This window comes from Dermacentor andersoni, chromosome 7 (genome assembly GCF_023375885.2).
Source record: "Dermacentor andersoni chromosome 7, qqDerAnde1_hic_scaffold, whole genome shotgun sequence".
Lineage (NCBI taxonomy): Eukaryota > Metazoa > Arthropoda > Arachnida > Ixodida > Ixodidae > Dermacentor > Dermacentor andersoni.
The window spans coordinates 105,976,473-106,000,144 of NC_092820.1; the positions used below are offsets into that span (position 1 = coordinate 105,976,473).

Here is a 23,672-nt window from a genome sequence, read left to right on the forward strand (position 1 = left end):
GTTCAGAAAAAAAACGCCACGCTAGCTGCAACACCCCTAACCACCGCACACAAAGACATGGCTCAGACCGGCATTGCGCGCACATGTCACCGCAGATGCGAAGAGAGAATGGGCGAACGGCAGCCAGTGGAAGCAGCAAGGAATACACGCTGATGCTGTGGCTGCGAGGAGCGTGCAGAGTGGGGGACGAGAGCACATGACAAAAACCGGTACAGTCAAACCCGGCTATATCAAACTCGCAAGAAAACGCCTATCAGTTCGATATAGAGCATAATTCGATGTAAGCCTGCTAAATAATTGGATGTCATAAAAGCACATACTATATATAAAATCACTTTATTGAAGAAACTAGCTTCGTTTCGCATAAATTAGTCCTGCATTTTCTTCTGCTTGGGCAATTTCGCTGCCTGCGACGCACGCACTTCCCTACATTGTCTAAGGAGTCGGAGCAGCTGAGGCCGCAACCTTCCGCATTCACGCAGAAGCACCAGACTAATGCGAGTGCACCAATCACTTCGGAGGATGTGAGCAAACGACCGTAGTTGGTTTCCTCAATGTGCCTACTTGCATTTGTGCTCAGTACGATTTCAGCGATGTAGTCTTCGTTTCCGGGCTCTACCGTGGTCGCGACACCATCTGCACTCACAAACTCGTCTACCGTTGATTCGAATGTCCCGCAAATTTTGACAGCTCGCTCCAAACTTCGGCAACACCGGCAACGGCTTCGTCGCATTCATCAGAATTTACACTCATCACCGAGCACGCGGAAACCGGCACATATGAAGAACCCCTCCTACACGGCCGTGCGTCGGCGTCGGGCGCCATGGGCACCGGGTTGCGAGTCTGGCCACTTTAGCCCTAATCGTGCCGAGAATGCTCCTCGGAATCTTGCACGCTGCGGGGACATCCAACTTCTCATCGCGTTCGACGCGACTTATGATTTCGAGCTTCACGATGAAAGGCGAATTCTACCGCTTAATCACGGCAACACTGCGGGAGAAGGCCCACAAGGCGCAAACACGATAAACCACAGAAGCAGCCAGACAACTCGCACTTTCGCCATCTTGCACGAAGAGAGCACAAGAGCCTCTGATTGGCTGTCTGAGCAAGCGCTGTAGGCCAGCCAGGATCATATTCTGCTGGGGAGTGTCGATAGATAGTGATCTAAAGAAAGGAAGGACGCTTGATTCTGCAACCCGTGAGGGAGCACGGCGAAGCGTCGTCAGGGTAGAGGGAGTGGGAAGTGAAAGATGATAGAGAAAGAGGGAGGATAATAGACTTCACTATGCGCGACAGGGGGGAGTGTCGACGGCTCGCCCGAACAGCCTGAGGCAGCGCGGTCACGGTAGGGAGAGCGGTTGGATGGAGCCGTGCCGCCGGGTTACCCCGCTACCACGAGGGAAAGCCAACTTCTGGGGGCACTTTTCCACCACTTGACGTTCGATATATCGGGAGTCACTGCAATATTTGTTCGATGTAAGCGTAATTTTTGCTATATATACTCATTGTAACTATCCCGTGACCAGAAATTGTTCGATATATAGAATAATTTGATGTAAACGAGTTCGATATAGTCGGGTTCGACTGTATGCCCCCTGCGTTGCAGTGAAGCACGTCTTCTTCTCTGCAGGTGCGCGGGGCGTGGACTGGTTTTTGTGCTAGCAGTACTACAGGTCGGGCGCATCGTCTATAAATAATCGTGATTGCTACGTGGCATCGCCTCGCGGCTCCGAATGGCCGTCGTTTCGTCGGGTTTGCAGTGAAATGGGGATCGGGAGTTGCCGCATAGCAGCCCAAATCTTCGAATTGACCGGGTTAGCCTAGGCCACCGGTTCGAATTATCTGGTCAAATTGACATTGGAAAATACGGGGCTGCAGAAAGCGTTCTAATTATCTGGGATTTTGAATTAACCAAGTTCGAATTGACGAGGTTTTACTATATACTGTAAACGGGCATTGTGAGCTACTTTTATTGCTTGAATATCTTCCTAGGGTGGGCTGTAAGTAGGCGTTTGCAAGGGGAGATGACATATGTCCAACACATCTACGATGTTCTAAGCTCTGCAGAGACAGACACTGCCATAAAGGGGTTGCTATATGGGGTCACCATAGGGGTCAGATGCGTGCATGCTGACTGGTCGTGTTGGAGTCATTTGGCAACTGGCAATTTTAGGATCGAAATAACGAAACTCTGAACATGCCTGCCGGGAATTTCGGTTGGGATTGAATCAACTGTACTTGAATTAAAGATAGCCTACTGTATATGCACAACCCTAGTGAAAGCAAAGAAGACGGAGGGTCCAGACGTGTTATTGGTACGAACATGTGTACAGTGATTTATTGTTAAAGGGACACTATAGAGAAAAACTGTTTCAGCGGTATTAGTAAATTAACCTTGTGCAAATATTCTGTAGAATAAAGTGCTATTCAATATCCATTTTCGCCGGAGCTTTGGTATTTGAAGTTTTCTAAGTGTTCGAAACAAACTAATGTATGTTTAAAACCCAGTAATCTGCGGTTCTGGTTTCAGTGAGCAAGTCGCATCGCTAGCTCATAGCCAAGATAAGCTAAAGGCTGATTCATTTATAGTCGCCAACCTATTTCTCTGACATGGCCAATTCTTCAAACATAAATCCATAAACGGTGCTCGGAAGTTATGGACGGCGTAAGGTGTCTGGCTTAAATTTTCTGACATGATCCTCGAGCACGGTGTTGTTAAAAAATACGGCAGTCGTGAAGAGCGTGCCATTCAAGTTGTTTCCTGTGCTCGCTTTCACCGGGAATATGGTTTCTCAGCTTCACAGGCACCGATACCTGGCCAAGCAGCACTGGTTAGGCCTAAACGTCGAGGCCGTATATGACACGCCATATTTAGGTTACAAGGTCAAGCAGTGCAGCGCGGTGGCTGGTTGCAGACACATAGCTCTGCTTGTTTGGTGGTAAATAAGTTTCAGATCTGCGATGCCTTTGTAAAAAAGGGTGTCCACATATTGCGACATGAACGCACAAGAATTAACATTGAATCACATGATTCATACCTGCATCTTACACATGTAACTATTTTGTGGTTGCTGATGCTAGCAGGGACAAATGTCTCCCTCTAGCCTTTGTAATGTGGCCTACTATTGATAAAATGGAGTACAGTAAGTGAGTGTTGGCCGGGCTCTTTTTGCCATCTACACAGTGAGGACTTACTGTGGACACAGTATAAAGAGCTTCTATGTCAAGCTGGCCCTGAGCTGCGATGGCCGTTACCTGGCCAGTGGCTCTTCGGACTCGGCAGCGTACATTTGGCAGGTGAGTTTTTAAGGGGGGATGTGGCTTTCGCATCGCGAGAAATGGTCAAAAAAAAATTTTATTTTTTGAAAATCGCATTTTTAGTTTCTATAACTCTTTTTCTGTAAAAATATCATCCCTGAAAAACCACGTGTAAGTGCTCTAAAAGATGTCTCGTCAGTCAGGGTGGTGAAAAATTACGCGGAAATCACGAAAGAACAGCGTTTTTTGAAGACACGAGATCTGTGGAATGGTGTAACCGAGCGCTGCCATCTTGGTCTCATTGGAAAGCGCATTTCTCCGTCTTCAAATTTGACGCTTCAGCTATCTTCTCCATAGAGAAACAGCCGCAGAAAGAACAAATGATTGAAGGTCATGCTGGAGTCTGCGATTGGCCATGCCCACCACGTGACTCCAGCGCGGATCGCTATTGGTGCAGCTCTCGCATTGTCTGCTCGGCTGTTTGCACATCGCAAGCTCTGAACAGTCTCCACTCTCCGTAATCTCGAAGAGTGTCAAAACTGGCACTACGCAGGCATTACAGTAGCGGGCTGATCCCTCCGTTTGTGGGTGTGCCGGAGCTAAGCATTCAGAGCGTCGGCGACGCAGACTTTGCGACCAAGCTTCACGCGCAGAATCATCAAATGCGCGGTTAAGCCTTTCGTCACTTGCTGTTTCGGAATTCGCAACCAAGCACATCACGCACGCAATTATTGGACCCGTGGCAAAGCATTTCGCTCACAGGCATCTCTGACTCGGCGATCAAGCACATCGCGTGAATAGTTCGCAATGACTGGCAGGTACACAATGTACCGCTACAGCTTAAGCAGGTACTAAAGGGTAACCGAGTAGGGGGTTTGTCTCAACTACATTTAATGCGAAACTACGGCTTGAGCGGGTACGATTTGACAAGGTTCTACTGTATATACGTATGTATGGACAAATATATCTGCCGTGGGAACTACAAAAAACGCCACTCAGAGGAAAAGAAAGCTTTGCTTTGTGATCCTTTAACACTTATTGTTTAGTATCTATATTTTCGCTAGTGATTATTCTCAACTATGCGAATTACACAGTAATCATTGTGGCACCCATACCATGTTCAGGTGGGCTCTCCAGGGTTTCCCAAGCTGCGGCTTCCCGGCCACGAAGGTGAAGTGGCCGTACTTGCCTGGGACGCCTCTCACCCAGCCAGGGTGAGTAGCCTCTCCTTCACCCCCTCCCCCTTCCAGTGTGCCCAGCTCCATTTCTGGTGCTACAATTTTTGAAGGCGGTGTCACCGCCTGTCCTTTGTCCAACGTGGTTAGACAGGCCTGATTGGTATTGAAGAACAGAACATGTTAAAAAGAAGAGGTGGACAAAAATGTGCACATGCCTGCTGGTTTTCTGTAAAGTAATTTGGGCTGCTTCTGTCACTTTTTTAATTACACTCTTGGACTTGCAATAGGCCAGCCTTAAAGGCACGGTAAGCCAGGTAGTGCACAAAGGCAATATTGCTAGCAACACTACTTGAAGATCCTTGCCCAAGCTCTGCTTGGCATCGTAGGTTTTTCTAGCATTTCTATGGTGTCAGGTAATTTTTTTTACCAGCAATAACAATGAAAAAGCCTGGTACTATATTTTAGTGCTTGTAACCTGTGCCAGAAATTTAAAAAATTGAATAGTAAATTTAGGGTGCTAGTTGCGTGCAAATTTCGCTTGTAGGTGTGGCTTCACAGCAGCGCCTGCCGCGCTACCATTTGGTTTGAACATGATCCGAGTTTATTACTAGCACTACAACAACTTCACCGTGACTCTCTGCCACTGTCGTTGACCTTGCTTGTTTTGTGTATGTGCGTTCTCTTTACAGTTGGCCACTTGCGGGGATGACTTTCGGGTGCTGCTCTGGGATGCAGCAGGCGGGGAAGACACGGCGGTGGACTGTACACGTGCTGAGGTCTTCACATTTATAGGTATGTTGCAGTTGTTGCAATCCCGTGGCTTGCGCACGTAGGCAGGCTCTCGCTGCATTGTCTTTCGAAACTGTCCTGTTCTTGACCGTAACTGCCAGTTAGGAGACCATTGGTCAGCGTGCTCACTCACGAGTACACAGATGCATGCTCACTCCACATTCATTTCACAGGCATCTGATAGCACACTTCTGTGTACAGTGGCAACCCGGTTATACGTCCCCCAGTTTCGCGACGACCCGGGTTTTACGACGGATTAGCGCAGTCTCGGCTAAGTTCCCATAAAAGCAGTACATTAAGTACCTTGGTTATCAGACACGATGTTACGCCTAAGCCACATTATAAGATGACCCACGTGAAGTGCGGGACCAAGCGGCAAACGAAGGTGCCGTGGGCCACTTTCCTCGTACCGTATCTTCTCCTTCGGTAGGGGCCCCCTTCGCATGCAGAGCGCTTGACCCCGCTAAAATGGTTCGCTCCTGCCTTGTCTCGGTGTTTGTTTCTCTTCCCTCCGCAGCAGCCGCCTATGCCGAAATAAAGTCTATGCTCGTTACAACGGACCATATTTCAAGCTTAGTTTGCTCTACCCATTGTATTAATGCGACAAAGTTCGCTTCTAACGGACCGTGCTACAACGGACTGTCGGCTACAGTGGGCGAAATTAGTGGCAATCTTTGTCAAAATTTGGTGCATAAAACGGACTTGCACCGTGTCGACACAGGCTAGCAACCGACTTGCGAGGGTCAGCCGACGATCACGGCTCAATATATTGTGCGTGAGGCACGGGGGTGGCAAGGGAAAGAGACGGGGTTCTACTCCGGTGGCTTCTGTTAACGACACGGCCGGGCGGGCGCCACATCTTGAAAGTGGCTTGCGAAGTGGACAAAGTGCGCTTAGTGCCAGTAGCTTCATATGTGCTGTGCTTTCGACGCTTAGTTCGCTTTGAAGCGAGAGACCGCACGAAAGTCAATTCGCTCACTGCTGCTGCCACACCTATCTTGCTTAATTTGCTATCACAATCAATGCTTCGCCTTTCGAGCGATATTGTGACTTCCTTGTTTTTTACTTTGGACGTTTGTCACTCACTCTTTGCAATGAAGTTAAACATCGCGACGAAAGTTTTGGAAGTGAGGTGTCTTGGATATTATGGACTTCGGATAAAAAGGACGGTTTTTGCCGGATTATCAGGGTCCGTTGTAATGAGAGTCAGCTGTAGCATCTTTTCTTTTCCACAATCACTTCCTCTCTCACTTCTCGCTGGCGTCGCCTCTTGTCGTGCTGGAGAAGAGTTTCTCTCCTTGCAGGTTCCTACTACCACAGCGGCAGATCACCAACAAGGTTGTGCATAGAAGTTTTTGCACAGGTTCTTTGTCGTGATCGTGGCAAACAGCAGTTAGCTGAGAAGTTCTGGGTTGTGTCGAGCAACGCCTACGCATGATGTCCCGAAAGCGAGCAGTTCTGTTACTCTGCAGTAAGCTGAATATCATCGAAGAGGCGGAAAAGCGGCATGGAGCTGCATGCTCGAGGCTGATGCAGAATTCGTCACAGACTAGGTATTTCAAGAGTTAAAACCTCACCACGACCTTCAACGAGTACGTTAAGGCTGATGACAATGTTGCTGTCTGCGGCGAGGCAAGGTGTCACTGGATGATGCCATCGAGGCGGCATTGCCTCGTGCCCACACCGCTGTGACTTCAGACAAAGGCGACAACGCCAAAGTTGCTGCACATGTGGCTACCACATTTGCTGATGCGCTGCGACACATAGACGGCATCTGTAGCATCATTTGTTCACACGACGCTGCAGAGGACCCGCTTAGTTGCCCAACTTGAGCGAAAGCTCTTGCTTCTCGGATCGAATAAGGTTCAAAAGAAACTTGCTAAATTTTTCTTGAAATGTGGAGAACCTTCGAGCACACACAGTGTGCCATGGTTCATTCTGGCTGGTGGGAATAGCAGCAGTGGATTGCAGTACAAGGTTTGTTTTAATAAAGCATGATGGGCACGTGTACTGCAGGGTTCTTTTCACTGTTAGTCTTTTCGTGATTTGGGTTTCCAAGCCATGCAGAGAATTACCGCCTTTACCCGCGTAATGAACGCTCTTTTTTTCCCAATATACCAAACCAAAGTTGGGGGGTGCAGTCATTATGCGGTGTAAATTTCATGAAGTCATCTTCAAAACAGCAAAAATTGAAAAGTAAGGCAGTAATGACTTGAAACATGCATTAGATAATTTCTCTTTGCAGTAAAAATACATGCGTACCATTTTCAAACCAAAAGTTAACTCTGCATCGGAACCGCCAGACCTGCCGTTCAGGTCGCTGGCCGCTTCATCCACGTCATGGTTCCACCATAGAATAAATAACCAACGAGCCAGCCGGGCGAAGTCGGCGCAGCGAAACTGAATGTGCGCTCCAAACAGCGATCTCCGATCGCGCCCCAGCTCGTCCTCGCATGGCGCTTCCAGCCGTCTGTCGTTATCGCAAACATCACGTTGAAGTGCACACCCTTTTCGACAAGCACGCTGTGTGCGTCTCTCTCCTCAAACGGCCTGCTTGTTGGCATGTCGAAGTTTATTATTGGTGTCCGGGAAGTGTTTACGTTTTGTGAGCCGATAAACTCTGCATCCTGCAGCAGGCGTATGACTGGACTTAAGGCCTGTCATACACGTCGAAACCCAAGGCTGGCAGAAAAGTGAGCCACAGACTTGCAAATTCGACACTATGCCGACTGTGTCGACCAAGTGCCGGCCACCCCTTCTCCGAGTCTCCCCTGCGCCATGCCCGGTCGCGCATCCCGCGAGCTCTCTCTTATTACGTCAGCATAAAGGAAGTAAACTGCGTACGTTGCAGAGAGCCAGTTGCGTTTTTTCCGCTATCGCATCTATGAGGTGCCCTTGCGCCGGCACTGGCGGAAAGGATGCATTAAGCATTAAGTGTGCTTGCTTTAAACACATGTGCAAGAGTCGAAAGATTGTAATCTCTCCGAAAAACGACAGCACAGCTGTTCGATCGTGGGACTGCACAGTAGCAAAGTTGAGGGTGCATTCATTACGCCGACTTTTTCGAGACTAATCTGGGGGTGCGTTCACTATGCGAATGTGTTCATTACACCAGTAAATAGGGTAGTTTGTAGTTTACATTGAAGTTCCTCGTAAATCTGTCGCACTAACAGGGTTTTTTGTAGACATAAGTTTTGTTGTTTGGATATTAGGGTAATTTTTCGCGGTGAGCACCATATAACAGGTGAGCACCAGCGACCACACTGGAATGTAGAATGAGTCGTGTTTAAATAGTTGGCACATTTGACCCGTAGATCACAATTCGACAATCGTGCTCGCTGCTGCCGTTATGCCCCGAGCGTTGCTTGTCTTTCTTGGCACTAGTTCACTCGGTAAAGAAAAAGATTCGTGACGCAGTTTTGGCACTGATTGCTTCTTTACCGTAACTACAACGTGACAGTGCTTCCCAGCCTTGACAATTTTGGTCGTTGGCCTGGATTCGAGTGAATACGTTGGGTTTCTTGTTGCTGCCGTCCTATCTGTCTGTGCATTTGGGCCCTCCAAATCCCTGCCTGTCTGTCAACTGCATCTGACTTGCCCTTTTGCAGTATGCAGCTGACCTCGAGTTTCTCGGCCTCTTGATGCCATCGGCTTTCGGTGGCTGCTTGCTGCTTTTTCACCAATGCTCTGTTGACCCATGCAGCCTTTTTTTTTTTTTTAATCTGTGCAACCTTTGATGCTTGTTGCAACCTCTTGCATGCCCCTGCACGCCCCCGACAAGGTCACTGTTACCGACGGTTTCTGCACTCCTTTGACTCATGACTGCAGCGCGGCACCCAGCGATGCTCTTGCGCAATGCCATGTCTGCTGCTTGCGAAGCCGTGAAGGAATGGATATAGCGGTATGCATCACTTTGCGGTCTTCTGTCTAGACAACAACTTACATGTTTTGAGTATTACTTGCTATATGCTTTCACTCTATGGTACCATCTGCCATCAGTGTCTGGGTGACCACCTATGCTTGGCATAAGAAATTAGGAGTTCTTTTTTTTTCTTTTTCTTTTTCTTTTTGCAGAGTCATTTGTCACATTTCTCAGTAATGTTTCCTTTTCACCTGTAGCGTTCTGATCCACAATATGTTGCTTTGATTTCACATTCTCTCCTTTGAGCATTTATTTGCATGTGCGCTGATTTAGGTGTGTGACTCTCAACAGTAACAAACATGTGGGCAAATATGTAGCACAGTGTCTCCTGAATTGGCAACACTGTAGGTGGCAGGTACTCTCACTTAAACATAGAGTGTACGAAGAAATGCTGCAGATTTCTTGTGTGCCACCTGTGTCGGTTTTGTACGGTAACGGGATCAAGCGTGCCTTAGGGGGTGGGTGGGAGGGCCAGGCGAGGGCACGTCTTCGCTAGCTCTGCCGAGGCTGGGTGTGCCAAGTTGGATGGCCGCTCCGTTTGCGCTGTCTTTTCCCATGCCAGTGCCTTATCGCGCAGCATTCCTATGGCGCATGATTTCTGTTGGTACAAGGTTCAACCAGGTTGGCGGGACGAATTTAAACAGCTAACGAAATGCAGACAGATGGAACAACAAAAGCAGCGCGTATAGAATGCATGAAATGCATGGATGCACATATGGAGATAGGGCCAATTGGCCACCGAAAGGCACGCAGATTGTAGCACACACATGGGTTCAGCGTTCACGCGCGCGGATTTGAGCATTTCGGAGCTTTCTGCCAGCACGTGGGCTTAAGCACACGAGCGAATTGACACACGTATGCATGGTAGTTGCAGGCTGGTCACATGCAGACCCAAACGTCACTTCAACAGCCATCAGTGTAGCCCCGTACGTGTGATCTTTCAACGGGTCACTGATGAGCCACACCCAAGAAACCTGTTAGCGACAAGCTTTCGGCATTGGCCGAATATTACATTGGCCTGCAGCGAATTTTCATCACAGCCACCCTGTCCAGCCCGTTTGGCTTCAGCACAAATCTATACCGGTCACACAACACCCAGAGAAGTTGACAAAGCAATGAAAGTGAGCATATAGGATGATTGTTCATAGGCACCATTTTTGCTAAACAGCGCACGGTGGCCCCTCGTCTCAACACCATTCGTAAGCACTCGCATCTGTTCTAGTTGCATCGTTCAAACCGTCACAACACTAGCTTTGCATTTACATAGCGATCTCGAAAATGTTGTGTTACTAGTGTGCTGACCACCCAACTGCAGATGCCATTTACATGGACGGCAGACGTACACAGACGGAGGGAAGAGGGAGGGAAGAGGGAGGGCATCGCGCAAGCAGTCTTGTCGTGGGCCTCCTGGTTTGAGAACCTACAACAGGCAGCAAATGATGCCAAACCCAACAGTGAAAAGGCACTTTACTGTCTGCGCTGATCATGGTAAACAAGTGCTACACCGATGGCCGTGTGGAGCGGTGTAGAGTCACTCGATGCACGGTCTTAACTTTTATCTGTCTCGCAGATTGGCCTCTAGGAACTCACGATAACTCACAGAGACCACCTGCTGTAAAGATGGAAAATCCTTTTGTATTCTGGAAGAAAAGTGGAAAGCAGCACTTGCTAAGCACTACAAGATTGCCATTGAGAAAACTGTTTGGGACAATGGCCGCCACAGTAGCATAATTGGTAAAAGCATCACGTTCATGATGTGGATTCGGTTCTTACCTGCAGCAGGTTACCTTTTTGTCCACTTTTATTCCGCTCAAATCGCACAGGATGATCAGCGCTATGAGGCAGCAGGCATTGCATTTCAGTGAAGCAGTGCCATATTATATTCGGTAGGGAAAGCCAGACGAGTTGTTTGCTCTGCCACTGTGTTCCCTACGAAAGTTTCGAAATGCTGCTAGGTATCAAATTCAAATTGTACAGTTTGGACTACTCTATCATTAGGAACAGACTACAGAGCAAGTTCACATTGCGCTTTTATGTAATTGCGTGTAAAAAAATCTTGCATTTCAAACTAGCAAAGCTAACCAACTGAGTAACTAACCAAACAGGTAATTGCTAAACTAATTATCAAACCAATAACTAACTAACCTAACTTACTAATCTGCATTAACCAGCTAAACTCAATAACAAGTAACGTAACAAACTACAATAAGCAAACTAAATAAATAAAGTAACTAACAAATCTAATTAACTAATTGAACAAACCTAACCGACTGATTAACTAAGGTATCTAACTGAAATAACAATATAACCTAGCTAACTAGAATAACTAAGCAAATATAGTTGACATATTACGTAATCAACTAATAAGTAACACTGATCTAGCTAACCAAATATGACTGACTTATCCAAATAACTAGACAAAGTGCAAATAAAAACAGCCAAACGAAACAGTTTGTGCAAGGAAGGCTACTACTAGACGGGTGACGTCAATCATAAGACAGTGCTGTGTATAATTTAAACACAAACGCATCACACATAAAATTATTTTGCGAAATGTTCCAGTCAGATGTTCACTCTACAAGCATGCTGAAATAAATGTGGGAGAGGTGCCTTTCCTCCTGAAAGATTTGCAGGATTGCACAGCCCAGCCATCTGGCATGGCAGATTGTTTACTTTCTATTTATGCCAGCGCCTCTGGGCCCACCTTCTGTCCCTGCATGAAATTTTCTGGGAAGTTTCATGACCAGATATAAAGTATCGAACGACCCTGGTATCGCCCTTGCACACTGCCATGCGAGCGTTGGAATTTTTTTCACCACTTACGAAACAAGAGAGAACCTTGTAGTGCATATTTTAGGTAACATTTACTGCGTCGTCACATTTTCAACAGCAGTGCTCGTCAAGAGATGCAAATTTGCAATTGGCGGTTAGTGCATACTATTACTGTTCAGCTCATTGTTAAAGTGCATTGCTACAAGCTACCAACGAACAGCTGATACATCCCGAGTCACACATTTAATCTCAGCAGCCTCTTATGGTTTTGTATGTGCACTGTTTGCAGTTATTTCCAATCAACTTGCAATATTTGAATCATGGCATACATTCACATTGCTTACTATGCAAGGCAAAAACAATACCTCTGCCCCCCCCCATTCGCTTCTCTTCTGTGCTAGCTTCGAACTCATTCACAAATCCGGAAGGTCGTGCGACCAAGTTGGTTCCGAATGGTTGCTGTTGTTGAAAAGAGGCTGTTTGTGTCAGCAGCTCGCTTCTCAATGGTTAAGTCGTGCAATTCAAATGGCTAAGCTGCTGTACCAATCAGTGGCGCAGCAGCAGGATGTCTGTGTGCCCTGACACTTGCTTTACGTCGCAGCGGCGGTTCGCGCAGACGTGAACAACTCCATTTACGGGATTTCTTGGTGCGACGACGGCCAAGTCACGTTAGCCAATGTGAACATCTGGCTCCACGAGTGGCACTTTGCTTGCCAGCTGCAGTTCGCTGCGCAACCTTTGTCATTCGCCGATCGGAATGCGCCTTTGGTTTTCAATTCAGACTCGGTATTCAGCTCTGTTGTCCTGTCTGCTGCTGTTCTTCCTGTCTTAGTGCGATTTACCACTCCATTTGGGCTCGATAATTTTTTTTTTTTTAAGAAGTAACTGTTTGCGCACTCCTAGGTTAATGCAGCTTGAAGCTCTACGAGCCAAACCTGTCTTGCAGAGAGCGCAGATCCACCGGTCAGCGCATCACCCAGTTCGTCCCGGCTTGTACCTCCACACCCTTCCACGTGCAGCCTTCGGACACCGACGAGGAGGAAGGCGTCGGTGGCTGACTGGCTCACACCGCCCACCAAGCGCAGGCTAACTGGTGCTGCCAGCACGACACCGGGGGCTTGGGTAAGTACCGTTCAAAAAAGTTCAGTGGCCGTTGGCTCAAAACATTTGTGTGTAAATTTGCCAGCCATCTGCTGAGGTGAAAGCAAAAGGTGTGAACATACTGGAATAGTTGAATTGAATAGTGAATTTTTGAATAATTTGGTTGCGAATCAATTACCTACAATTTGGTTTTTCAAGTACAGTAGACTTCCGGTAACTGGATTTTACGGTTTATACGATCCCGACCAGCGCCTATACATCTCTATCGGCCTAAACTCTCATTTTAACCTTAAAATTGACCTTTGCCAAGTGATCCAAATTTAACTGGTCAACACGTGGGCACTTGATCCCAATGGTAGCCCGTTTAGCGACGTCTGTCTTGGCATAGCTCGGGGCACAGAGAACATGTCGAACACATGCCAGCAGCTGCCCGAAAACATCGGATGTTCGGCCTGCCAGGGGCAGATATTCAAGCAAGAATGGTAGCTCGTGATGAAATATGGTGGACTTCCGTTAATTCGACCCTGACAAGACCGATGAAATTGATTCAACTATTCGGCTGGTCGAATTAAACAAGTTCATTGTTTTTAGCGCAATGAAACGCACAACACGAAAGAAGGCACACAGGACACACCCTTCTTTCATGTTGTGCGTTTCTTCGCATTGAAAACTACAGTCGAACCTCGATATATCGAACAGCGCGGGGATCGCAAAATAGTTCGATATAGCCAGAATTCGATATATAAAATCACGCAGAAAATGCGTCAGAAACTAGCGCAAATCAATCAATGAACCAATCGTGGCGCAATAGATACTCACATGAAGCTTCAAACAAAGTATTTATTTAGTTCGCTGAAAGTACTGAAGCAGCGTAGCCTGCTTCATATTGGCAACCGCGTGCTTGACCACGGCGTCCTCAACATAGTCCAAACGGTCCACAAGAGACAGTCCAGTGCCTTCTATTGCGCCGCAGTAGCGGCGTACAACGGCCAAAGCAGCTACAGCCTCAGTTGCAGTCGGGAGCGGGGCAACAACAGCGCTTGCTGGATCAGCCTCGGCAGCGTCTTCGTTTGGCCGCTCAGCAGTCACTACTGCCGCGATCTCCACGTCTGTTAACTCCGCCACTGTTCCGGTGCTGTCGTCACCGCCAACGACGTCCGCAATGCACATGATGTGTGGCTCAGCACGGACAAAGCGCTCCAACTGGCTCCACGGCCGCCTCGATCACGCGTGCACGGCGGGGGCAAGCCTCGCCGTGCGCGCGTGATCGAGGCGGCTTGCCCCGCCGTGCGCGCATAGGTGCGCGCGTGATCGAGGCGGCCGTGCTGGCTCCAAGCCGCCGCGTGTGTACGCCGCTACGTTCAAATGGCGCCCTCGGCGCAACCGATGTGGGCAGCTGTCGTACGCAGCAGTCTGCAACGCCGATCGCGCCGCCGCTATCTTCGAGAGTGTTGCGGGAAAGCTCGCCTCCTGTCAACAGAGCGCACTTGGTCTGGGGCGGCGGAGTTCGATATACCCATTTTACATCCGGCCCCATTCGAAATAAAGAATTAAAAATGCATGCGATTTTCCATGTGATATAGAAATTGTTCGATATACGCAATAATTCGATATATCCGTGTTCGATATATCGAGGTTTGACTGTATTAACATGCAATACCAACTAGCCCACCAGTCTGTTTCGGTGAATTAAACAAGATGAAAAAAAGAATGCCAAGACACACCGCTAATTCATTTCGATGTATTTGCCCAAGTCTAACATACCCCCGAGTCAAGCACACACCGACTTTCAGTGTATCCAAAGCAGAAAACTATTTTACTGTTGAATCTCCTAAACAAAGAAGTCTAACATGCTCCCGATTTTTTTACAATGGCACCGGGATTCCTAAAGTCAGCTTTGCCACACTTTTCTCTACATCAGCTACGCTGCAATACAGCCGTGTTGTCTGGTAAATCGTGTGAGCGCCGTGAGGGTGGTTTTGGTTTCGTATACGATTGTACCGCGCGGGCAATTTTTGGTCAAATTTTCTTATAAAAGGAAACGGTGACGTTAGAATCTGGTAAGTACCACAATCAGACATTGTGAGGTACCGCTATTGCTTGAACATCTTCCTGGGTGGGCTGAAAATAGCCATTTCCGACTGGAGATGACGTCTGTTCAAAGCATTCACTCTCCCCTTAGCTCTGGTAAAGAGGCTGTTATTGGTGTCACAATAGGGGTCAGGTGTGGGATTGCTGACTCGTCAAGGTTAAATTATCTGGTGAATGGCAATCTTAGGATCGAAGTAACAAATGTTTAGGCCCATAGAAATGCGTGGGCGCCGGCCGAGACCTTCGGTCAAGATCGAAATAACTGAAAACTCTAATTAATGAAATCCTCCTGTACCACAGCATTTACTCAATTTTAACGTCTTCTTTCTTTTTTTCCGGTGCATGGTCTCTGTCATCACAAAATTCATAGATCCAGGTCAACAGAACCATCGAATCACGACTTTAATATATTAATCTTGAGTTGGAGACTGCGCTCGTGTTTTCCCTAGCTTTTCTTTGTTTCCCTCTTTTCGTGCTGTGAGCTACGTGTTATTCCCAGGTTGGTGCTGTCATTGCACCTGATGCATCTCTACAAACCGTACCATGCTATAAGAGCAAACGATACACAATCTGTCTTGCAGGATTCTTTTTAATTTCTACTCTGCAAACGAATAACCGTGGTCACCAACTCTTATGCACATCATTTTTACAGGGGCACGGTCCACGCGTGGAGTGCGATGCAGTGTCGCCGGATGGTGACTCGCTGCCACGCCCGTCTCCTCCTGCCGATCTCGTGCTCTCCCCGAGAAAGAAGGTCGACAACGCATTTAACCTACCTCAGCGGCGCTTGCTTCCCCACCTCAACGCCCTCGAAAATGGCACAGAGAAAGACGCCAGTGTGCCAGACTCGACGGCGTGCGACCTGGAAAACTGGCCACTGCAGGCGCTAGAAACGCCGCCACGGCCTGCGGCGTCTTCCGAGACGAAGTTGTCCGCTCCAAGCGCATCGCGCAGCCGCAAGCAGCACAAGGTCATGACAAGGCTCTTCAAGAGACAGACGCTCTCTGCTGTTGACAAGGTATGTGTTGAGATAGTGGTACAAGAAGGTTAAACCGCGGTCAAATATTCAGTGTTTTCTTTATTATTTCTTTTCTGATGAATTATCTGTTGTTGACAAAGCGCGCCACTATTTGGCCTCGTCTCCCTTGCAGCAAAAATTTTGTTCGGGGTAGTTCGTCCTTGGAAAGTCATACTTGCACAGGTACAGTCGGCTCGAGATAATGCAAGCTTGCCTGCTCACTCGAAATTCCAGTTAACTCACGCAAACCCCAAAGTTCTCGACGGTGCATTACATTTTGTGTACATTTTTAAATGGTTCATGTTTTACGAGATCTTTGGTTATTTCAAACTTTTTTGCACCCTATCCGGGTGCTACATTGCTGATTGAAGCAAGTATAAGGTATGTATAGTTAGAGCTCACATATTTTTTTATATTCACAGTACAAGCAGATGTCAGCGAACCAAACAGGCTATGCATTCGTAGCTATGATATCTAACAAGTGTGAGCACGTAAACCCTGGCAGTATTCATTCAGCTACCTGCGTAAATTGTCTTCCGCGTAATACTTTCGTTGTATTCGATACTCATTATATAAGCATTGTTGGAATCGCACCACTGGCACGAGTTGTTGTAACCTCTGTGCTGACGCCCGTTGTTGCAAATGGGTCGCAAGCCCCAAGGGTAGCGTTGGCCTGGCGGCCTGGGGCACTGGAAGCATCCGAAGGTCCCGGCAAAGCATGAGTCGACTGGTAACAGAACAACTTGTTTATTCTAACATCGCAAAAGAGCGGCCGGTCAGGTCGACCGAAGTGGAGAGACGGGAGTGCACGTTACTCAACAGAAGAAATCAGAGCCTCTCTCTCTTGGCGTCCGGGGGCAGCTGCTCTTATACTCTCGGAGTTGAGGGCAAGAGGAAGGCCTCGTGACGAGACCACGTGACGGCGGGTACGGACAGACTGAGAGACACGTTGAGACGAGTGTAGTGACGCATCGCCAAGCTGGCGCCTGTCAGACCTCCTCGCTTCACACTTGGGGAGCTCCTCTCCCCGGCTGCCGCGCTTTGACAAGCGTGGGCACACACACACACACGAAGACACGTGGCACTGAAACACGCCTGGACGCGCTTGGCGGGGAGGCTTTGCGGCAGCTCCGAACGGGCCAAAATGTCCGCCGCTTTGAACGAAGCCCCGGCGTCCGTTGCATCCGCGCCGGCTATACCGCGCGTTGTAGGCGAAACGTAACAGCATATGCATTGAGAAAAAGTTGGAAGGTGGTTCGGCCTCTAGTTGATGTTCGTCAAAGACAATGTCTTCCTGAGAATAGGATGGAGTATCGCACCCCACCCCTTGTGTGAGGGAAGTTGGAGGAGCATCAGACTGCTTAAATTGTCTTATACCGCAATGCTTTCATGATGGACTCGCATTTTTAGACAGCACTATCTTCAGGATTGCCCATGATAAAAGCTACAAACCCAGATTCTTGATGTGAAAAAGTGGAGGTAATTCACTAGGGAAGATATTGTCTTAAAGGGACACTAAAGGTTACTATTAAGTCAACTTGGACTGTTGAAATACCATCCCAGAAACCTCGAAACGCTTGTTTCGTGCCAAGGAGAGACTTACTTTAAGAGAAAATGCGTTCTGAAGTGTCCGCGTACCTCTAGCGCAGTTCAAATCGCCCGCCCTCCTATCGAGGAGTACTGACATCATGGTCTCATAGTGACGTTGCGCCATCGGTGAGTAGAACGGCGTCCGCAGACGGCGCTACGTCTTTTCTGCGCAAAACGCAAACGCGCGGCCAGAAAAATAGCCAAGACAGAGCCGACAGCAGAGCGAAAGCGGGAGTGAGGTGGCTAGCGGAAGGAGAAACGCGCGACCACAAGCTGGTACTTCACTCTATGACGCAAACTTCGACGTTCGTCGCAATGGACCCTGACAACGACAGATTGGATCGCGATGCTGGGCTCAACTTCAGCGATTTGAGCACTGACGAGCGCGACCTGCTGCTGAGGGCTCGCGCAGCCGGCGTCGTTGCGTTCTACGACGGCGGCCTCGACACCGGCTCTCCGGAGCGGGAAAGCAACGAGGGCTTCCCACGATATCACATGGACGTGGCATTCTCGCTGCTTGTTCCAAATGAAAGTTTCGCGAGCCAGCAGAACCCGCACAGCACGCCGCGATAACGAAACTACTGAAACTCCAAAGCGTGCGCGGCGCAGAGTCGAGCGAAAACGAAACCTTTCGACCGCCCATACTACTGAAGGGTAACGTCAAAATGTAATTTTTTCTTAGAATCGAATAGACGTAGACAAGTAGCATTTTATTCCGTCTTATAATCGAATGAAATTATATTTTTAATACGGGTAGTTGAGTATTAGTAACACAAATTATGAGGAGTGCTTTCGTCATCGGGCTAGTACCGGAATGTCGCTGGGGGGTCTCAAATCGTGTCATGCATTTACCTCAATTTCTCGGTTACTAAAGCTCTGTTCGCGATTATGTTGACGCCTTAGACGTTCTAGAACATTGCTCTACCACTTTAACTTGACTTTCTGGTAACCTTTAGTGTCCCTTTAAAAAGAAATGCCATTGGGTGTATGCAAAAGAAACTATAGTTTGGTGCCTTCAATGGTCCAGCCTGTCAGTGGTCCTTCCTGTCAATTTTCATTGGCAGTCGGTGCCATGCCATGCTGATATGCAACTGTTCAGTCGGTATTATCGCCGTCTAACAAATGTTTGCAACCTTTCGGGCTCATGTTCTCCCTAAAATATAGTCATCTATCTTCTGTGCCTTTCTATTTTTTTTTTTTTTTCCTAATGCTGTGCGCCCAGTATTTCCAGGTCATGAGTGGCATATGCGTCCAGGAAAGTAGCGAGTGCAGAGTTTTCAAGAAAGGAAATACAAGCAAGACACTGACAATGATCGTTTGGGAACAAGATGCACCCCAAAGGGTGTGAACTTTTTTCAAGCGTGCACACAACATTGGCGCATTGGCTTGCGAGTAATGGACCAATTAAGCGAAATCATTTTTGGCCAAGACGTGCAAATGTTCAGAATGTGCTGTTTCAAGTTGCTTGTAGCGATTCTGGTAAAGCTGCACCAGCAGGTAAAGCAGCGGGTTAGGTAGTCGGTAGACAAGACGATCCACTTATTCCTGGATGTTGCTGTCAGAAATGGCCCCACTGAGTGCATCCCGATTTGTTGTAATGGTCGGCAAGGAGGCTCAATTGGTTGTAGCAGTCCCACTGGCCTTATTGCTGGTGTCTTGCATCATTTACAGTCCCTGCATGTCTTGACATATTGGGCGACATCGGCACTCAGGCGCAGCCAATAGTACTTTTCTTGTATTCTTGCGAGCGTACGGGAGGTGCCCAGCTGTCTGATCATTATGCAGGGCGTACAGGACTTCTGGCCACAGTGCTGTGGGCACAAAGAGAAGGTAGTCTGCAGGGAAGAATTGTTCTTTATGGGGACGTGGCTCTGTAGTGAAAATGAAGACAAACCACACTTAAGTACCCTCAGGACAAAGTTGATTTTGCTTTCGAAGTACTCGGCAAGGCTTCATAGCTCCGGGTCTGCTCACTGCTGTTCACCAAAGTTGTCGGCGCTTATTGTCCCCAGGAAGGTGTCCTCGTCTTAGTCGTCTTTTGGTAGCGGGTTGATGGGGATGCGAGAGAGGCAGCAGGCATCAGAGTCCTTGTGTCTGGATTTGTACACCATGGTCACATCAAATTCTTGCAATCTAAGGTTCCACTATGTTAGGCGCCCTGAAGGGTCCTTTAAATTTGCCAGCCAACACAATGTGCGATGGCTGCTGACAATTTTGAAGGGCTTACTATATGGGTAAGGTCAAAACAATGCGGTAGCCGAAATGATGGCATGTCATTCTTTTTCCGTCGTAGCATAATTGGCTTCCACTTTCAATAGTGAGCTGCTAGCGTAAGCTCTGACCCTTTGAAGCCTGTCTTTCCTTCGGACTAGCACGGCACAAGGGCCAACCCTGTTTGCGTTGGTATGGATTTCAGTGTCAGCATTTTTGTCGAAGTGGGCAAGTACTGGTGGTTACTGCAGGCGTCATTTAAGCTCTTGGAGTGCTTTGGCTTGCGGCGTTTGCCACGTGAATTTGATGTCTGATTTTGTGAGATGGGTCAATGCCTCGCCGATGCGAAAGAAGTCCTTAACAAAGGAGCTATAGTAGGCACAGAGGCCAAGGAATCTGCACGCTGCTTTCCTCTGGAGGCACTGCCGAAATTTCACTATCGCAGCTGTTTTCTGTGGGTCAGGACGAACTCCAAACTTGTTGGTGATGTGGCCCAGGAACATGAGCTCTTCGTATGCGAAGTTTTCTACTTCAGGGTGAGCCCAAACGAGGTTCTACTGTATGCATTTTCCTGCAACCGATGTTGCCTCAGATCTAGCATCTTCAGCTTCATTATGGCAATAGAATATCTACAGAAATAAAATGTGGCCATCTATAGTTTATACTTATGTATGTCATTATGTACAATGATTTGTTATGTTCGTGTTTGCTGTATCGATGTTAAACAGTACAAAAGTGTGTGTATGCTTCCAGATGTGAAAAAAGCATTAAGCTTGTGCAATCTTCTGTTCTTGTTAATGTGCAGGGAAAGAGCAAGGCAAAGAGGGTGCTGCTGAGCACGCAGCAGCAAATAACATCTTTCTTCAAACGTTGACAACAGAGCAACGCCTGGCTCGCATCATCGCTGCTCGTGCCAGTTTTCCCTGCTGGCTAGCCACTCACTGCCACTGTTGCAAACAGGTCAACAGGAGTTACCTCCTCACTGCTGGAGTGGACTGACGACTGTATGCTCGACAAGCCTCCCTGCAATTTTAATGTCGGGCCAAACAGAGTGCCAACTTTACCTAGTGAACAAAATGAGAAGTGTAGTACTTTGTTGCATTGTTTTTACCCCTTGTGTTTTTATGACGAACTTTTATGTGACATGTATATGGCAGCACCAGCCAACGACAACGAATTCTTTGAGCTAAAGACTGTTTTTGATGATATGGAAAAGAAAAGCAAGGAGGCTTCGTGTCTTAGTGTTTTTATTGTTTTAAAATTTCACGTTGCGGCATATAACGTGGGTGCTCTGGTATGGCATTTAGAATACCGTTTTCTTGACCTTCCCTTTCTTGTAGTGCTGTAGGTACAGTTACTGTGTATTCTTGTATAAGGGTCGCTTTTCTTTTTAAATATGCTGGCTCGGATGTGCCACATGTAAGGTTGCACGATGAAAAATCTGCTGGGCTTTTCACACAAAATGTGAACAGTGTGTTTCAGTTGATAGCACCTGCATACATATTGGGTGGCATCGATGTTTAGGGGCGCAGTCCTTGCACATGAGTACATAGACTGTGGCATTGGTTGTTCATTGTGCAATGTTGGTAAGTGTATTATGTTGGACTGGATCAGAGAGCTTGTTCACAGGGTCATGACCCGTGTTTTGACATATCAAGGTTTGTCTTAAAAGGCTTAAAAGTTCTAAAATAGATACTACTGTGTTTTTTTGCCTGAAACTTGGTAAAAGCCACAGCTGGTTACAGCAAGTGGCCTTATAATGCACTAACTGCCTAAGTACTGGTAATTTGTAGCTTTTCAGCAATAGTTTTCACATCTCCCATTTATTTCTACGGCACCTGCAGGTAGGGATTTGCAACAAAAGCGTAATTCCCGATTTTTTGTCATGCATGAAAAATATCCTTATCTGAGAAAGAAATTTTCAAAGACGCAAAGAAAATTATGATCAATGCAGCAACATACTTTTACAGTATAAATCTTTCAAAGCGCTTTTTGTAGTTTCGTCAAAATTGGCGTGCAAGCACTTTCCCTCAGTTAACACAGAAATTGTCCAAAAATTTGGCACTAAGGTTCTCCAGAATAGCAAGCACTGTGAAATTTCTGCGATTGTGACAGCGATGGCAGTCTGACAAGTGCATCATCTTAAATCCGGGTCACACTGGGCACTTTCAATTGCGATTGAATTTCTCAACTGCGATGGGCTCCCTCTCACAGCTTGCGCAAAGGAGCCAATCAAGATTGAGTAAGTCAAGCTGGATTGCGCTAAATCACGATGAAAAGTGCTCCGCATGTTTCTGGTCCCTCGTGGTGTCCATACGTAAGCTCGACGTCTAACTTGTCCGAATTAAACAGCATGTTGTGCTGTAGAATAATGCAGTAAAATTAATGTATAGCAAGCTCGCAAAATAACTGCAAGCTTTATTTACTTCATAATTGTGAATCTTAAGTTACGTTAACTTTACCATTAAAAAATGCCCAACTTTGTGTGCCCCCCAAAGTTGCTCATTTATGAAGAAAGACATCGACTGTGTGAAGAGTGTCCCGAAGTTGTGAAATGGTGTTTTCTGACCAGCATACATACAACCACGCATATTGCACCAGCATATTGATGCGAAAATATTTTTTGAGGTGCTGTGGGGCATAGCATGTCTTCATAGCGTGTCTTTGTGTACAGCTGTGTTGTTGGGAATCCATGTAATACACATGCATGGTGCAAGGAAATCTTCTTTATTTCTTTGTTCCGTGCAAGCGAGCCATATCATGCAGTCTATTGGTGTTACGTGGAGTTCGATCTATCAGCTGTGGATCCAACCTTTGTCCTATGTAAACAAATATTTTGCCATCTTGCAGCTTCTCAGTGTTCTGAAATTCAGTATACATGTAATACTGATAAGATTTCCCTTGTTTGAGAGGGTTTGACTGATCTTTCAGCATATTGGTCTGCATTACTGTAAAAGAAATGTCATACAAGTGAAGTTGTGTTAACACTGTCCCACAAGATAGTGTCTTATTCACCTATCAGTTTTAAACATTGCATTCTTTTATGTGCTCATGTCATTCATTTTGTGCCTGCACAAGTAAACAAGTTTTGCTTGCGCAGTAACATTTGTTCCATAAATGTTTTCATTACTGCATGTGACAATAAACATAAAGAATCTGCTTTTGTCTGCATCAATGTTTGTGCCAAAAAATTGCCCCTGTGAACTTCCATGGCATTGGAAATGTGTCTTGCTTTATGTTCATTTGTGTTCACTGCTCATTGCAAAATTTGTCACCTACTGTAGTCCACATCTGTCACCCCTGAGTCGTCTGGTTCACATGCTTTCGAGAAGCCCTTCCCCCCAGAGTGAAACACCCGCAAAACCAGATAAAGTGCTGTATATCTCCCACTTTCATATTTATTCGGTGCAACATAGAGGAGCAGCACAGCCCATCTTAAACGCCATGCCGTAATGTAAGGATGCAGCGATGGCGTAGAGGTAGAGCATCCACGTCGCATGCAAGAGGACCGTGGTTCAAATCCCGGTGCCACGCACTTTTCCAACGGATAAAAAAAAAATATGCGTGTTGATAACATTGCATAAACAGGCCTGGAGTGCGGCCTGATCCCGGTGACCAGAACCGGTAACGCACTCCCTCACTAGAGCAGGATTGGCCACCCTGGTGCAGTACTTGGAGACAACCTCCTATATGAATACAACAATCAAACCCTGGCCCCCAGTCCCCAGCAGCTGCGAAGGAA

The 23,672-nt window shown here is 47.2% G+C and overlaps 1 protein-coding gene across 3 annotated transcripts in view; it reads left to right on the forward strand.

Annotated features, from left to right (window-relative positions):
• Positions 1 to 23,091, forward strand: part of l(2)dtl (WD40 domain-containing protein denticleless) — a 46,383-nt gene extending 23,292 nt beyond the window's left edge. Inside the window, exons 11-16 of one of the 3 annotated variants that reach the window (XM_055072554.2) lie at positions 3,185 to 3,297; positions 4,383 to 4,472; positions 5,126 to 5,228; positions 12,866 to 13,041; positions 15,764 to 16,129; positions 20,736 to 23,091. In XM_055072554.2, coding sequence (XP_054928529.1) covers positions 3,185 to 3,297; positions 4,383 to 4,472; positions 5,126 to 5,228; positions 12,866 to 13,041; positions 15,764 to 16,129; positions 20,736 to 20,804 — 917 coding nt within the window. In that variant the 3' untranslated portion in view covers positions 20,805 to 23,091. Of the gene's footprint in view, positions 1 to 3,184; positions 3,298 to 4,382; positions 4,473 to 5,125; positions 5,229 to 9,006; positions 10,483 to 12,865; positions 13,042 to 15,763; positions 16,130 to 20,735 lie in introns of those variants that run through there. The other 2 variants (XR_008613155.2, XM_050181972.3) reach the window with 2 other exon arrangements.
• The last annotated feature ends 581 nt before the right edge of the window (positions 23,092 to 23,672 follow it).